Raw genomic sequence first — 16,903 nt, forward strand, 5'->3', positions numbered from 1 at the left:
GAGAGGGTGAGGAAGCACGAGAGGGAATGTCGGGCGTGTGAAGCAGGACCGGAAGTGGCGAGGAAGGGAAAGTACCCACGTTGCACTCAGCAGATCAGATGTTGTAATCCTGTTGTTTACATTTCCTAAGGCATGTTAGGTTTAGACATAGTACATGTTTAGTTATAATGATTATGTACCGTACATGCCAATGCCAGTGTATGTCACAGTTCCCATTAAAATCACCGTGTTAAACTTTTTGTTTTCGTCAAATCCAGGAATCCAAAAATATTGCACAAACATCTAATGACATTGGACAATTCGACAACACAAAAATTGCGGCGCACAGACACCTATTCTACTACAAATAAAATTAATTCAGTCAAAGTAAGGTATCAACTGTTCATTGGGTGACACCTTGATGGCAAGACAAAGGTGTCACCTGGTGAATGGGTGACATGTGGCATTTCACTGTATTTTTAATTATCTGATAGGCTGAGCCCATAAGGTGTCGCTTGTTCATGGGGTGAGACCTTGCTCTCACTTGAGTTCACCACTGTTGCGTGTTGGTTGAAGGCATCCACAAGGAAGGGCACAAGGCTAGCTGACCGATCCAATCAGCGAGGAGGCCCAATACTTTCCTAGTGAACCTGCATTCTACAAACAGGTGATAGAGTTTTCTGGGACACATATATAGAGTGGTAGAGCGCATTATGAGGCCACCCTCTAGTAGCTAGTCTGTTTGCGGTCTAAAGTCTGTTATGTATTGCCAACCATGCAAAAAATTTGCACTTTGGCAGAGCCCAAACCTTCCAGATGATGATATGGAGATCTATGTCCATGGTGCCATGAAATTGTGCTTTGGACGTAGAGGCAACCAAATATTTGCCTATTGTTGTGAGTTTCCAAATTATGACGTTGTGATACTTGGCCGCAGTTCTACCCAATGGATTGTAATCCATATGCATACAATCACCGCAATGAAGTGACCTATCACTCCCACCATGGAATCACAACTAGGTATCCATGAGTTATCGATGATGACCTCATAAAGGGTACAACTCTTTGCCATTGACTTCTTGAATACCAACTGTGCCATGTCCTTTGGACATTGCCCTTCTAGCCAGGCCAAGTGCTAGAAAGAAATATTTCACCATTTCCAATAGTGATTGTAGTGCATGCTGCAAACAGGAGTCTATCAGTATTGTTGCATGGGATTTCCAATCCCACCCTAGGCAAAGGTTGGGACTTCCACTGCTGCCAAAGCCATCTGAGACAAAGGCATATGGTCGAATTCTCCATGTTAAGGATGCCAAGACCACCCAAGCTCCTTGGCCTACATACTCGTTTCCAATTGACCTTGCACTTACCACCTATAAGGTCTTCCGTGCTCGCCCAAAGAAAGCGCATTCTGATTCTGTCCAACGTCTTTAGGACTTGCTTTGGGGACTAATGGCGGAGAGGAAGAAGACTAACTGTGAGGATAATACCGACTTGAAGAGGGTGAGTCTTCCACTCTGCCATGAGTTTCCCTTTCCAACCAGCTAGGGATGCTAGCACCTTGTCGAGTACCGGCTGAAGATTCGCACATTGCAACCTTCGTATTGTTAGGTCAAACCAATATATTTTATTAGGAAGCAAGTCATCTTCACACACAGCATTGCAAGTACATTACACAATTGTAAGTTGGCACATCTTATCGGCATTACTGAAGAATTGTGAATTTTTTTTAGCTCTATTACCTCGCCAAAACGCTTTAAGATTTCCACAAGAGCCGAAATGTCCTCATGCTTTGGGGCGATAAATATGACCGCATCATCCGCATAGTGGGAGACACGCATAGTCGGGGTGTGTCCTCTGAGGCGACTTAGAAGCCCCTCCTTTACTGTGATATTCAGAAGTTATTGGAGATGATTGATAGCTAGGACGAAAAACAAGGGAGAGAGTGGGTCTCCTTGTTTGAGTCCCCTTCCATGTTGAATGAGCTCATTTGGGATTCCATTGAGGAAAACTCTTGAAGAGGCAGTGCTTAGGAGCCAAGTGATCCAATCACGCTAGCATGTTGGAAAGCCTATGCATTGTAGAAGGGTGAGAAGGTACTCCCAGCGGATCGAGCCAAAAGCCTTGGCAATATCGAGCTTTCGGAGCAAGGAAGGCATGCCATTCCAATGGAAGCATTGTGTCTTGTTTTAGAGAGAGTAGCCATGGTGATGACCCCGACGACAGCGGGTGGGAGCCAATACCTCTCCCAAACCATCGTAGTAGATTAGCAACTGGCGGTGGGGAGTCAATGCCTCTCCCAAATTGTCGCCGTCGGAGATGTTGATGATCTCAGGCTACGACATCAGCGAGTTCAACCAGGAGTTGGGGCATTGCTGAACTTGACCTCTCATTGGGCAAGAGGACTAGGGAAGTCTCTCCTTCCTCTTCACTAGGTAGCTCTTTTAGGACTTCTTGTAATCATCAATCCCTTATATTATCTGTAAAAGAGCTCAAAAAATCTTGTTAAATGGAAAATTCCTATTTATACTGCAATGTCTTGTGCATGAACGTGAACCTTTTTTAAAATACAAGTAAATTTTTACAAAAATGTTCAGCCTTGGTTTCTTCCGAGTAGGTTAGGGAGCTTATTGAAATATTCGTCGCGATCACCTTAGGTTAGACTATGAGTGGAAAACATCTTAGCTCTCAAGCACATCGGGGACATGATAAGGTTTTCAGGGGTTCCAAAAGACATTCTTTCCCTTCTTGTTGGAAATATGGCATGCATAATAAATTTTGTAAAAACACTTGGTAGATGAGAGTACTTCGTGATGGACTCTTTTGATAGCATATCATGATCTTCTTGTTGGCTTTTTCCTTTAATTAGTTCATGACACGTTGGTCACTAGTTGGAGCACTTATTATAATCGGCTTTCGGTCCGCTTGAGTGGGAGGCATCATAGCCCCCAACCACCCGTGGAACGTGACAAGCAGCCTTTTCACAACCCCAAGTTCATAACACAATGGTTCTTCCTTTCTCGTTGGAATTTGCTTTCAGAGAACACACAATATGTTGTTTTAGTTTCTAGCACCTAGTACTTATTAAGCCACAATTGTTTACTTCAGAAATAGAAACTCCGGGTAGGCAATCCAGATAGTAAAAAACATCTTTAAAGTAAAGAGAACTCATATTGCCCTTGGGTTGAGACAAACTTTTCACTACCCCAGATGCGTGTTTGGGATGAAGAATTTAAAAAGCGACTTACCTTGTTTGTCAGGCATGAAGATGCGTGGAAAGACAAATTAAGGCAAAAAAATAAAATTAATCGACTTCATAGGTAGTATGATCTTTATTATTACGAGAAGGTATTATAAGGACTTACACTTAGAACTTATAGAGAACTCTTGATGACCCTCGAGCCATGTAGACCCATTACTTTTAACCTAAATGACACATAATAGATTAAGCCGATACGTAGGTGCTATTTCATGAACTCCAGACTATTCATGGAGCCGAGCCCCCGAGTTTCTGGGTTTGCATCTCGAGGCGGTGTGATCATGGAAACGACTGAGGCTTCTTGTCCACCTTGATCCTTGTGCTTTTGGGTTTCTCGCTTGGCAGGTGTTGAATTGTCATGTCGAGACCTCGCTTATCGCAGTGGAGACCAACCTTGGGACAACCCCAGACGATGTTGTCTTCCAAAAGGACAAGATGATAGACATCATGGTGATGTCGTCTTCCAGAAGGACGAAAAGTGATCGACAAACATTGGTTAATTGACGCCATCTTCCAAAAAGACGAAATTATTGACATCATCTTAGCCTCCTGCGTTTCAGCACAATGTCAACCAATGCATCATCTTCAATGAGCAGCTCACAGTCATCCGGATCAGGCTCCATCTTGATCTGCTCATGCATGAGCCAGAACTAAACTATGTTGCTGCCAAACCGCCAACCATAGTTAAAGGAATGTGCGTTCAAGCATGTCTTGCAGTTGACCAAAATATCTTCATTGTGACAAATAACAATGGAGAAATTTTCACCTGGAAGAACACAATTCACATAAAATATAGGGTCCATAGAAGGGGCCTTCACAGCAGTGAAGAAGACGAAGTCCACCTGGCTGAAGTTAATGCCAAGCATCCGAACCATCAAAGCAGCCATAGGAACAACCCCATCCTATCACCGCCTGATTGCCATGAAATGAGCCATTGCAGATCTATGATGAAAGTAAGGCATTGCCCTCAGATATATAGATCAAAGTAATTAACCTAACAAATCCTAACTAAACCGTGATAGAAACCCTATAATACTCACCTTGGTACAATGAAAGGGTTTCGGCCCAGAGATCTCGCTTCTCTAACGCGGAAAAATCCGCAGTAGCTGTGTGTGTGGAAGATATAAACACTAGGATCGTGAGCGAGGAAGAAGAACACTCCTTGTCGCTTTATATTGAGTGGAGACGAGCGGGTTACGTGTGTGAGAAGCCAAAAGAGCCTACGGAGATGTGCGGTAAAATATGAAAAAGTTCACGGGTCTTTAAATGCAAACAAGTTTTCATAAAATTCGTTTGTGTCTATCGTACAGACACATACGTATCTTATAACACAGACAGGGTTTTCTAAACGTCGTTTGTGTCTACATGATAGAAACAAATGAATATGTAAAAACTGTCTATGAGTTTAGGCACATCTAGATGTCAATCTTGTTACAGACACATCTATCTTAACAACTATCTGAAAGTATTTTATTAATAATAAATCCTAAAAATTATCCATAACACATTATCTACTTTCACTGATTCACAGTAGTGGCTGCAGCTTCTTCCCTCCCTGACGGCACGCTCGGCGCGGCCGTGGTGCATGGCCATGGACCAATGGGCGTCCTAAAGAGGGCGAGGCACATCTCAACCGATGGGCGTAGTACTGGAGGTTGGAGCTGAGCATTACCATAGTTGCCGATGATGTTCAATTAGGTCGACAAGTGTTAATGACACTAATGTTCGTTTGTGACATGATCCAAAGTTTTGCCGGCCAGGCCCGTAACAAATCATAGAAAATGTTTTGTATTACGTGGCTTTTAACAGTTTTTGGTTGGAGTGGATGTTTTATGTTAGACATTATGGTCTAGTCGAAATGATGTAGTTTTTATAAAGTTAGAATTAATTCTTATATGCAGGTAATATTTAGATAATATATTTGATTTGTTTTTAGACATAACTGCAGAAGGAGAGGCAGGCATGATGCACATTGCATATGGTCTTTTGTAGATTACAACAATGAAAATATTTGCCAAGTATGCATGGCGGTTTAGCAACATAATTTGCAATTGATGTTTAATTCCATCGATGTTTTTTTTTTTGAAATATAGCTATTTGTTGAATGTCATGTATCAAGCCAATGGCTATAACCTTATAACAATAAATACTGGAATATTTTTGTTCTATTATATAAAAAAAATATCTTGCACTTTGCTGAACTGGGCCTATGCTCTTGACAGTAAAATGCATTAGATCTGTCGATTCCGTGGGGATGCATCGGATCCGTGTGGTACAGTACCACCATAGCAGTGTGTTGCAGTAACAGTGATTAGCTTATATATAGTACTGTAGCGCCGGATTCATTTAAGTGTGCAAACAGTTATTCTCTGCATTAATCTATTATTAGTGTAGAGGATCTGAGTTCGATCCTATCCATGTTAAGACTAGACATTATGATTTTTTTCCTAGGCCCGAATGACAAAGGGCCCTGCTCCTCGTGGGTTACCAAGCCATAATCTGGCTGGCCCTCGCACCCCATTTTTCGAGCCCAAGGTTTCAGCTGAGCCTCACAAGATTTGGCTGAGTTCCAGTCTAGTTGTCTTCTCGACCAGCACAACTTCTGGTTTCACTCAAAAAAATAAAAAGGCCAACTTCTGGTGACATCATCTCAAAAGATATCTGTGTTAGAGATAGAGATTGAAGATTGATTTGTTATAATTGGTTAGGATAGTTTAGGGATTGTCTAAGCACTCGACTATCTATAATATTTCGGCCAGTTCAAACTAATCTGGATTTATCTGTAACCGAATCATGTACTGCTTTGCCAGACTATGGCCGTGTTTGTTTGAGCTTCTGCTTTTGAGCTTCTCTGAAAAGCAGTGTTTTTGGTTTTTCTGAAAAGCTGTTTTTGGAAATAGATTATTGGCTTCTGTAATAAATTTTTGGCTTCTCAGCACATAGCTTCTCAGAGAAGCACATCTCAGCGAGCTTCTCAGCTTTAGTTCATTTTCCTCAGAAACAGGCTTCTGACTTCTCCAGAAGCCACTTCTCCAGAACCTCGTTTGTTCTGGCTTCTGGCTTCTGGCTTCTGCCAGTAGCAGAAGCAGTTTCAGAAGCAGCAAACAAACACAGCCTATATATGGTTCAACGCTTCTTGCAATAATATTATTATAGTATCAGAGCCTCTCCTCTACAAAAGTTTTTTTAAATAATATTATTTTATTAGTAAGTTATAAAAATAATAGTTAAAATCCGATATTTGTATAAATAGTACCTGTCGGTACTCTACATGCTGGCATCCTATGTGGCAGTGGGCTCAGGGGCTTGTCAATACTCCGCGTGTCGACAGATCATGTGTCCCGCAGACGATATTAAAAAAAATTCATAACTTTTTTATATGATCTCGAATGAAGATAATTTTTATAAAAACATTATACGTATCGATGAGATCTACAACTTTATAGTTTAACATTTTTCTATTTGAATCTATTTATATAACCAAAAGTGGTTAGAAGCTCCATATCTAGTTTTTTAATCTAAAATTTATAATCACTTTTTTATCTAAACGAATTTTAATGTAAAAATTTTCAGCGATAAAGTTGTATATCTCATCGAGTTTCATAATTTTCATATAAAGATAATGTGTATCCAAGATCATATGTAAAAATTATGAATTTTGTTTTGAATATCGTTTGCGGGACATATGACCTGTCGGCACGCCTTAAACCTACTACCACTTAAGATGTCGTCACGTGAAATGCTGGCAGGTCATTAGTCAATATTCCGTGTACAGATACTTATTTATATAAATATCATATTTTAACTATTAATTTTTGTAATTTTCTAATAAAATAATATTATTTAAAAATCCCTCTACAATCGCGTCGACTTCATCTAAATTTTCTGTCGGTTTGCTGTAACCCGTCTGCCTCCGTCTGCTGCAGTAGCTGCTCCCGTTCCTTCGGCGCCCGAGGGAGCAGGTGCACCCGATCGCCCGTTCTGCGCTCGAGGGGGTAGGTGGTTCTGCTCCCCGATTCCTTCTGCGCCCGAGGGAGTAGGTGGTTCTGCTCACGTGCCCATCGCTCTGCTGCAGCGCCAGACTTCAGCAGAACAATGTCTTCGGCGACGTCTGCTTCATCTGCTGCCGCGCCCAGCTCGTTCGGTGTTGCCGGCGGCCTGGTCATGGCTTTTGGACTAGGCTATCCAATCACGGAGAAGTCGAACAAGAGCAATCACGCCATGTGGAAAGCACATGTCCTCCCAGCGGTACGTGGCACCCAGTTAGAAGGGTTCCTGGATGGCACGGTTCCAGTGCCGTCCACAGAAATTGATGTCCTGGAGGGTGACAAGACGGTCCGAGGCCCGAGGTCCGAATCCCGAGTATGCAAGATGGACTTCCCTCGATCAACAACTTATCAGTTACCTCCTCTCCTTCTCACTCTCGGAGGTCTTGACGCAAGTGGTTGCTATGAATTATGCTGCACAAGTGTGGAAGGCTATCAAGGATATGCTATTGTCTCAGACGCGTGTGCGGTGTGTTAATAGCTGTATAGCGTTAGGTATAACATAGAAAGGCAATATGATCATTGCATAGTATGTTGGCAAGATGAAGGTATAGAAAGGCAATATGACCATTGTAGAGTATGTTGGTAAGACGAAGGCGCTAGAAGATGAGACGACGTCTGCCAGCAAGCCGCTAGATGATGAAGAAATAGTTTCCTACATTCTTACAAGCCTTGACATCGATTACAATCAAATCATGTCTGTCATTGTACCACGCACCAAACCAATTTTAGTTAGTGAATTGTATACTCAGCTACTAAGCTTTGAAACCAGGATGGATCTACTTCAAGAAAATTCTCAGTCTCAATCGTCGGTCAACACTGAAACTCATGGTCGTGGTGGTTGTCATCCACGTGGCCGTGGTGGCCGTGGCCGATGACAAGGGCACGACAAGACCAATGGTCAGCTGAGCTAAAAAATAGCAATAGCAATGATCGTCGACCTAAGTGTCAAACTATGTCACAAATTTGGACACATTGCAGTAACTACTACTGGTATCGTTATGATCCTGACTTTGTCCCAGAAGAGAAGAGTGTAGCAACTGCAACATGCTCCTATGGCATGGATTCAAATTGGTACACTGACTCAGGTGCCGCTGATCATATTACCAGTAAACTTGACAAGCTGGTTATCCACGATAAATATATTAGCGAGGATCAGATCAAAACAGCAAGTGGTGCATGTATGAATATTAATCATATTGGTCATACTATTTTTAAAACCCTTAGTCACGATCTCCAGCTAAATAATATTCTTCATGTCTCTAAAGCTGCAAAGAACCTTGTTTCTGTTCATCGTCTTGCACTGAAAACCAAGCTTTTCTTGAATTTCACCTCAATTTTTTTTTTCCGTTAAGGATCAAGCAACGAAGAAAGTTCTTCATTCAAGACAAGTGTAAAGAGGGTCTCTATCCCTTTTCTCCCTGTACCACCAACTCAAGAAAACAAGTCAACGTGTTTAGTGTTGTCAAACCCTCTCCAACACGATGGTAGATTCGTTTAAGTCATCCTTTGTTCTCCATTGTTCAATGTGTCATTAGTGAGTATGGTCTCCCTACTTTGGTGAGATTAATAGTGAGTCAGTAGGTGATGCTTATGAATAGGTTAAGAGTCATCAATCACCCTATCATAAATCATTTAGTATGTCTAGTGCTCCTTTAAAACTTATTTTCTCTAATGTATGAGGTCCTGCTCCTTAATTGTTAGAAAGGAAAAAATATTATGATAGTTTTATTGATGAATATACTAAGTTTACCAAAATTTATTTGCTCAAACATAAATATGAGGTATTTTAGAGCTTTCACAAGTTCCTAAATATTGTTGAACAAATGTTTAGTTGTAAAATTATTGACATGCAAACTGATTAGTGAGGTGAATACGAGAAGCTTAATTTCTTTTTCCAAAGAGTTGGAATATCCCATCTCGTCTCCTATCCTCATGCCTATTAACAAAACGGCACTGCTGAACGTAAACATCATGCACCCTAATGCCGGTGCCAGACTTCAGTCTGAAATTCTCCTGCTACCTTCAGATCCCACTCCAAATTCTAAGAGGGGCCGAACAGCTGATAATGTGATTAATATTCATGCTTCTGCTTATCCTTCTGTTTCTGCTAATTGTGAAAAATTGGAGCAGTCTTATATGCAGGCTACTGTACTACAACACCACCATATCTGTCCTGATTCTACGCAGGCAGAGGAGCGACATCCCTCTGATTTCATACTACGTGGTTCTGATCAGTCTCCTGCGCGCTTCTCCACGCGGAATAGGAACTGCCATCAGATAAAACCTACTTGAAGCGTTTAGCGACTGCACAGGAACCGGCTCCCCTTCAAATGGGGGGTTTTGGTATATATCAATCACCCCGAGTAGCTATGTTTCATGTGAAAGCACTGCATTCTAAATCTATCTCGTTAAAAGCCCTACTGTTTTTAATAGGGATCTGGCTAATGTATGCATGTGCATACTAATACTTTCCCCATACATTTTTAATTAGGACCCGTACATTTTTAATTAGGAAAGTGATTAATTAGTTGCTTTTCTACTTAGATCAACTAGCCAAATTTAGAAAGGCAGCTAACGCTTGATTGCTCAAGTACCATTGGGTGCACATTAGCACAAACTCGAAAAAACCAAAAATCAATGAACATGCTGTGCATATTCAAAACGAAAAAGCATATCAATACAAATTATGAAGCAAATTGCTGCAACTAGAGAAGCAAATTAATAAAACATTAGAGGCAAGTTACTATGCTGCTCCACCTAATACCCAAATCGACACCCTCCACGGCCGTTCAACCTTCTCACCGTCTAAATGGATGGGACCGAGCTCCTCAACCTTGGATCGAGCTTCTTACCATCGAAATTGGAATTCATGCCACCCAAATCGAGCAAATCTAACTCCTCAAGTCAGGAACGAGCTCCTCCACAACTGGTCGAGCTCCTTGTCATTGGGGATGAGCCCAACTAGCATTGAGCATCCAATCATGAGCCCTACTCAAACCCAAGGAGAGAGAACTCCATCGGTGACAAAAATCACCACTTGCTATGCACATTCAAAATGAAAAGGCACATCAATACAAAATTTGAAACAAATTGATGCAACCAGAGAAGCAAATCAGTACATCCTTATAGGAAAGTTGCAGCGTTGCTCCCACTAATACCCAAATCGATGACCTCATGTGGGGAATGGGCGTTCGAGCTTCTCGTCGCCTGAATGGATGGGACCGATCTCGTCAACCTGGGATCGAGCTTCTTACCATTGAAATTGGACTCCATGCGGCCCAAATCGAGCAGATCGAAAGCAAATTTATATCTTTTTATGAGCAAATCCATACCAAATCTAAGAGCAAATTTGTTTAAACCGAAGAGCAAATCTAGTGAGCTCGTGGCCAACGGGATGGACTAGAGAGGAGGGTGTATGCATGGTGGATGAGGTGGAGGGCCATCTCAGAGCCAGGGTGCTGGATACTGGGGCCGAGGAGCTCCGGGCGGTGGAAGGCGCGAGAGATGGCTGCCTGGTCAGGGCTGACCCCCGAGGGCTACTAGAGGATGGCGAGCTGGCCAGGGTAGCTGGAGGTGAGGATGTTTTGGGAGGCGAGGAGGCCATCGGCAACGGCGAGGAGCTCATCGGTGCCAGGAAGGAGCGAGTCGAACATGTCAAGACCTGACCAAATTAAATTCGAATTAATCACCAGGACGATCATTTGACAAGATGAGAGTTAGCCCATGCATATCTTTCGACGTGCCGCGTGCTAACCCATATCTCACCACAACAATCATAGCCACCGATGGTTAAAGCGAATCTAATTCCAGCAGTTTTGGTATGTATGCATTGGTAACTCTCAGAAAAGCTATTATCCACGCATATCTCAACAACATGAATACCACAACATGATAGAGAACAGGATTACAAGAAAAACAAGTTGATACAAAAGACAAACAATAAGGCTCATCTAGCGTTAACTTACAACAAACAATCCAGCAGAAAAACAAAACTAAGGAAATAAAACTGGTGGCGTCATTTGCCCACAAGACAACCAATCGGGGCTAGAGTAGCTGGCACCTAACTCCACATAAAAAGAAAATAAACAGCGTGAGTATGAAGATACTTGCAAGACTTAATCCATATTGGGTACGTATAAATAACCCGACTTCAAGGATTATGTATTTGGTTGTTAGCAAGGAAACGACCACAAGGTTAAGAAAATTCATTATGCGAAAGCAACACTTGACACAATTGTGTGAGCATCTACAATAGAATATCTATACCAATCTATCCTGTAGACATCTACTTGAAAGATAAACATAACTGAAACCAAAATAAACATAACCGTAAAAGGAACCATCGTATCTCACTGTAACCAACATACATTCCCAACATAACATCCATCCCAAACATTCCACATTCGTGACTCTACGACCGATGCAGATAGACAAAACATGCTCATAATCAAGAGTGTGACAATTAAAATTGATTGTACACCCTGCAGGGGATACTCCTTTACCCACATGCTCCGGGTCCATCCTCTTTTCCCTTGAGACAATCTTTCTCATAATTAGAACTACCCACTCGCAATGCCCATTTGGCACTAGGGTTACCGCGAGCATATCTCGGACACCTCCGGCTTCTCGCCACCTTGCTCCTCCTCATTCTTTTTTATACGCATCATAGGACCACAAGGCGAGCATCAGTACGGTATATGGTACTAGGCTTACCTTACCTTTAGGTCAGTATGTGGTGAGTATGGAAAGTCCTAAAGTCAATAGCACCGACGGACGGTGCTTAAACGATACAAAGTGGTCTATGGTGTCCGGGCTCCTCTCCTGAACTACCCCGAGGAACTCCTCTATAGCAGAAAACACCCCTAGCACCGCCCACATCTCGCCTCATTCTCACATCTCACCCAAACCCAGCATCATAATCACAATTATGAACAATAGTAAGACCTAAGCTCGTGAACAGTGATCGAACCACTGCTCGACTTCTACCGAAGACCTAAGCATGGCTAAGCATTTCGGTAAATTCTTTATAGCTAAACATCAATAATGTTCATCAGGTTACAACGATTTGGATAACCAATAACACAAGTTAGAGGTAATGCAATCAACATAGACTCTACCCATAACACTCGACTCGAGAACTATAATTATGCAACATACATACTACATAATTTATCAAATTATATTATACAAGATCCAAAGTAATAGGTAGAGTATGCTTAGATGCTTATCTTGCTACTTTTCTTCAATTCGGGATCAAACGTGAAACCCCTTTTTTGAAAACCCTCCACACTTTGGATCAATGATCACTAAAAGAAAATACACTGCAATAAGCACGATGATATGCTACAAAAGAATTTATATGATGCATGCTTACGAAAACACTAGTAAAAGAATGCTTGGACGATTAGCTAGAAAAGGTTCCAAACATCAGCCAAGATGACCTAAGATGTTAAGGTTCTGTGAAGCTGGCGGTCAAATTGGGGAATAAGTGGCGATCAGACTGAGAAAGGGCTAGCGGTCAGACCGGTAGGTTTTCTACATGATCGGGAGGTCATACCACTGGGGCCTGCTGGCAGCACCTTGGCGAGGCCACCGGCGAAGGCTCCAGTGACGCCTTCAACTATGAAGGGTACCAAAATATCATATGAGACTAGTAGAGTACTTTTAGGGTAGTTTGGACAACATCCACCAGGTCGATTTGGAAAATTCTACGGATAGGATCCAAGCTAGGGTTAATTTTGGGCCTAAATGAGATGATGGCCGATTCAAGCCCGAAAATGATGGAAAAAGGGTAGGGAATGTCTCACCTCGGCGTAAGGGAAGTTTCTAGCAAAACAATCCACTCCAAAAAAGCTCTGATTTGGAGATCGGGCTCCAGGGTGGCGTGTGTGCTCGAGAACAATGATCGCTCCTCTGGCGAAAGGATGAAGGGGATGAGCTTAGGGAAGTCCTAGGGAAGCTTGGGGGAAGTCATCTCCATCGATCTCCGAACATCATGGTGGTCGAGGTGAAGCTCTCCTCTCTCCTAGGCTTATGGCACGCTCCAGCGACGAAGAAGCTTGGGGACGATGTAGGGGACTCGTGAACGACCTTCTCCTTCGATCTCCGGCCTCCAGTGATTTCAAGGTGGTGGGGGAGGGGGACTCCTCTCTTCTCCTCCTCTCTCTCTCTTTCACGGTGGGGAAGAACATATGGGGGTGGTTGAGCGGATAAAATTTTGGTGAAGTCTTTAAGTGGCGGTTCTGAGCAGTGGCGATCAGACCGCAAGCTCGGGCGATCAGACCGCCCCAGGACAAAGGCTTTGGGGTTCTGCTCACCTCTGGTGGTCAGACCGCGGGCTACCCCAGTCAGACCGCGAGAGTAGTATTTTTGCTAAATTTTCTTCGTAAGTTCCCCTCTTTACTTCCTTCTTTCCCTCAAAGGTATTTGGGCTTTCCTAAAGAGTTCCGGAGATGATTAGCAAACCTCGAACACATACATGATGGAAAACGCGCACAAACTAAAGAAATCCATTTTCTAAACATTTTAAAATACTCAAAATAGGATTTTTAAAGATGCCCTAATGCTAATGCATGCTTAATGCCTAAATTAGGAGTTTTGAGTCATGACAGAACTCCAGCGTGCTAGTGCCTCTGCTTGGCGAACCCTCATGAACAGATCTAGGCAATCTCGTAAGCAAGTTGTATACACACCCTTGATCATGTATGGCTTCAAGCTCCGCTCATCTATGCTCCACCAGATCTAGCAAAATCCTAGCACGATTACCATGGAAATCGATTTGAGATGGGAGGTTGAATCAATAGATGAGACATAGAGATATGCATATTAGGAGAGAGAGAAGAGAAGATCGAATGGATGCACCAAAAACAAAAAAAAATGAAGAAAATTTAGGAGCAAACAATGCACCTAGCCTCCTTCCGCCATCTATCTATGATGACCTCCGCATCTGTTTCTCCCATCCTCATTTCCTGCTGTGTTTGGAGGTGGTGCGAGATTTGAGCAGAACGAGCATGAATCAAGGTCGTAATCAGCACGGGACAGAGGGCAGGAGTCACTTTTGCTCAACTCGTGGGATGGATCCATCAGCTCCATGCCAGTGGATAGCCGACGAGCCCCCCCCCCCCCCAACGCAGGGACCTTGTTGCCAAGGGAGCTGTTGCTTATTGACATAGGAGAGAACTCAAGGTTGCAGCCTGCGCAAGCTTCGAGTGAGCACGGCGCCAGAGAAGAGCTTGGTGTGCAAATGGGTGAGCTTCAGTGCAACGATGGTAGGGAACGGGATGAGGAGGCTTTTGGATTTCTTAGATTTTGAGAGGATTTTGATGAGTGGGGCTCAGATGGGAGATTTATGTGTGGAGGTGGAGCAACCACAACGAAGGACAAGGGGCTTAGCTCAAAGCGTGGGGATGAGGTTCAATGCAACGAGTGCGTTCACGGCCGCACGCTCGAGTTAATCTAGACATTACCTTTTAATAGTATATGGGAAATTTATCAAAATGTTATTTGGGTAGATTGGCAATTTATTATTACCATTTCTGGTCCACTATTATTGACACATGCGGTCGCACTGACACACGCAGAAAAAATATGTATGATACTATAACGAATCATATGGCGGATCATCCCTTCCTAAGATAAATTGATTCTTAATCAAACATACTTCCATTTCCTTAGTCCCAAGGAATAGCACACACTCGCTAGGCGGTTATACTTTTGGCAAATGGACACAGAAAAATAGAGAAAATACGGAAAATATTGCATATTAATATAGAACAATAAGGAAAAACGCCTAGGTGTAAACCTCCGCCCTAGGCGCCACTGTTTTAAACACTGGATAGGTGTTTGACTTCCGTTGCTTTCTCGGCTGTGTTTGTGATGCAGAGCTCAGAGATGGCCTCCTCCACTGCGTTCCATGACGACCCTCCTTGGAACCCAGCCAGCCGAGCCTGTGCTGCTATCGCTGCCACACTCGCTGACATTGCCACCCCAGCCTCACCGGAGATTAGCTCCCGCACGACCCTTGTTACCTCCTCGCTCTTGACTAAACCGCCAGCTTTTCCATCACTAGAGTGAACCCTAATGCCAACCCTAAGCTCATCAACGACAAGCCGTGCGTTGATAGGTTGCTCAAATTCTAATGGCCACACCGCCAATGGCACGCCCGCAGTGACACTCTCCAGTACCGAGTTCCACCCGCAGTGACTGAAGAATCCTCTCACAGATGCGTGCTGCAGGATCTCCCATTGGTCCACCCATTCCCTCACCACCTTGCCCTTCCCTTCGACACGGTCCTCGTACCCGGTGCCAAGGTCGACATTGGCAGGTCGCACGGCCCAGAGGAAGTCTACCTCTGCCCTGTCCAACCCGTCAGCCACCTCTTTCAACTGCACTTCCGGAATAGCTGCCAGAGTCCCAAATGCAATGTAGAGCACGGGCCGCCCGGCGGATGCCTTCTCATCCAGCCACCGCATCCAGGAGGGCTTGGCATGGGCTGGGTCGTCGACGGTTGGTGATTGTCGGGCTAGGCATAGTGGCCCGAGGGGCCAGGCCTTGGGACCGATGTGCTGATTCCAATGCTCTATGTAGCGGCTCTCCAAACCATGGATGGTGTTCATGATCATTCCGTGACTTGCGGCGACGGCCACCGCCATCTTGGCGTCGAGCTCTATCGCGGGAGCAGGTAGCGGCGAAAACTCAGCGAGCGAGAACCGCAGGTGCGGGAACTCTGGCACCGTGTACGTGCCGGTGGACGCGTCGTAACCGGCGCCGCCGCAGTTGGCTCCCGGCTTGTCGCGCACGCACACCTCCCGGATGACGTGCGCGAACGCGGACGTGCCCAGGAACGACAGCCTCGGGACGCCGAGCGCGGCGGCCGACGCGTGCGCCCAGTACAGGAACCCGTCGGCGACGAGGAGGCTCGCGGGCGGGCGCATGGCGGCGAGTGCCTCCTCGAACCGCGGCTGAAGCATCTTGGTGGACTCCACGAAGGCGGCAAAGGGGGAGGACGCCGACGCGACGCTCTCGATGCCCTCCTCGCCCGTGGCGTGGCCGCTCGGGGAAGGGAGCTCGACGACGGCCGCGCCCTCGGCTCCTCCAGCGGCCAGCGCGGCGCGGACCAACGCCGCGTTGCCCGGGGTGGTGAAGAGCGTGACGGAGGTGAGGCGCCGGCGGAGGAGGAGGCACGTGAGGTCCAGGAGCGGGATGGTGTGGCCTTTCGCCATGAGAGGGAAGATGGCGACGTGAGGCAGCTCATGGCTATGGCGGGCTTGGCAGGAAACAGCAGTAGCAGGAGCCATGCTTCTTGGCCTTGGCAATTGGGTGGTCTTTGTACTCTCGTAAGCTAGGGTGCGTCTTCCTCGCAAAGCAAAGAGATTCCAAGAAGTCGTTCACCCTCCATAGTGGAGAGGAGAAGCGTATACTAATTTATGAAATGGATGGCGTGTTCTAGCTAAATATTCCTTTATACGCTTGATTGTGGACCTGAGGGAGTGGCTACTTTATGCGCTTGCTTGTGGACTTGAGCAAAAGATATACATTTTTTATGATAGTCTTAGATTTTGTGGTTGCCGAACCACACCAGTAATCAGCGATGGACATATCTAACGAGTTTTATTAA

General features: G+C 44.5%; 1 protein-coding gene and 1 non-coding gene across 2 annotated transcripts; one reads left to right on the forward strand and one right to left on the reverse strand.

Moving 5' to 3' along the window:
- The first annotated feature begins 7,913 nt into the window (after positions 1 to 7,913).
- Positions 7,914 to 8,052, forward strand: LOC133898016 (small nucleolar RNA Z247). Its single transcript, XR_009906035.1, has one exon. It is a non-coding gene; the product is annotated as a small nucleolar RNA Z247 (small nucleolar RNA).
- Positions 8,053 to 14,910: 6,858 nt separating this feature from the next.
- LOC133896703 (UDP-glycosyltransferase 90A1-like) lies at positions 14,911 to 16,762 on the reverse strand. The gene has a single exon (XM_062337295.1). It carries the CDS (start codon positions 16,581 to 16,583, stop codon positions 15,111 to 15,113), a length of 1,473 nt encoding a protein of 490 aa, XP_062193279.1. The 5' UTR covers positions 16,584 to 16,762; the 3' UTR covers positions 14,911 to 15,110.
- Between the last annotated feature and the right edge of the window lie 141 nt (positions 16,763 to 16,903).

Source organism: Phragmites australis, chromosome 17 (genome assembly GCF_958298935.1).
Source record: "Phragmites australis chromosome 17, lpPhrAust1.1, whole genome shotgun sequence".
NCBI classification, from domain to species: Eukaryota; Viridiplantae; Streptophyta; class Magnoliopsida; order Poales; family Poaceae; genus Phragmites; species Phragmites australis.

What these genes read in the sequence shown, in the direction of transcription:
- LOC133896703 (XM_062337295.1), bottom strand. Translation starts at nt 16,583, where the DNA reads ATGGCTCCTGCTACTGCTGTTTCCTGCCAAGCCCGCCATAGCCATGAG.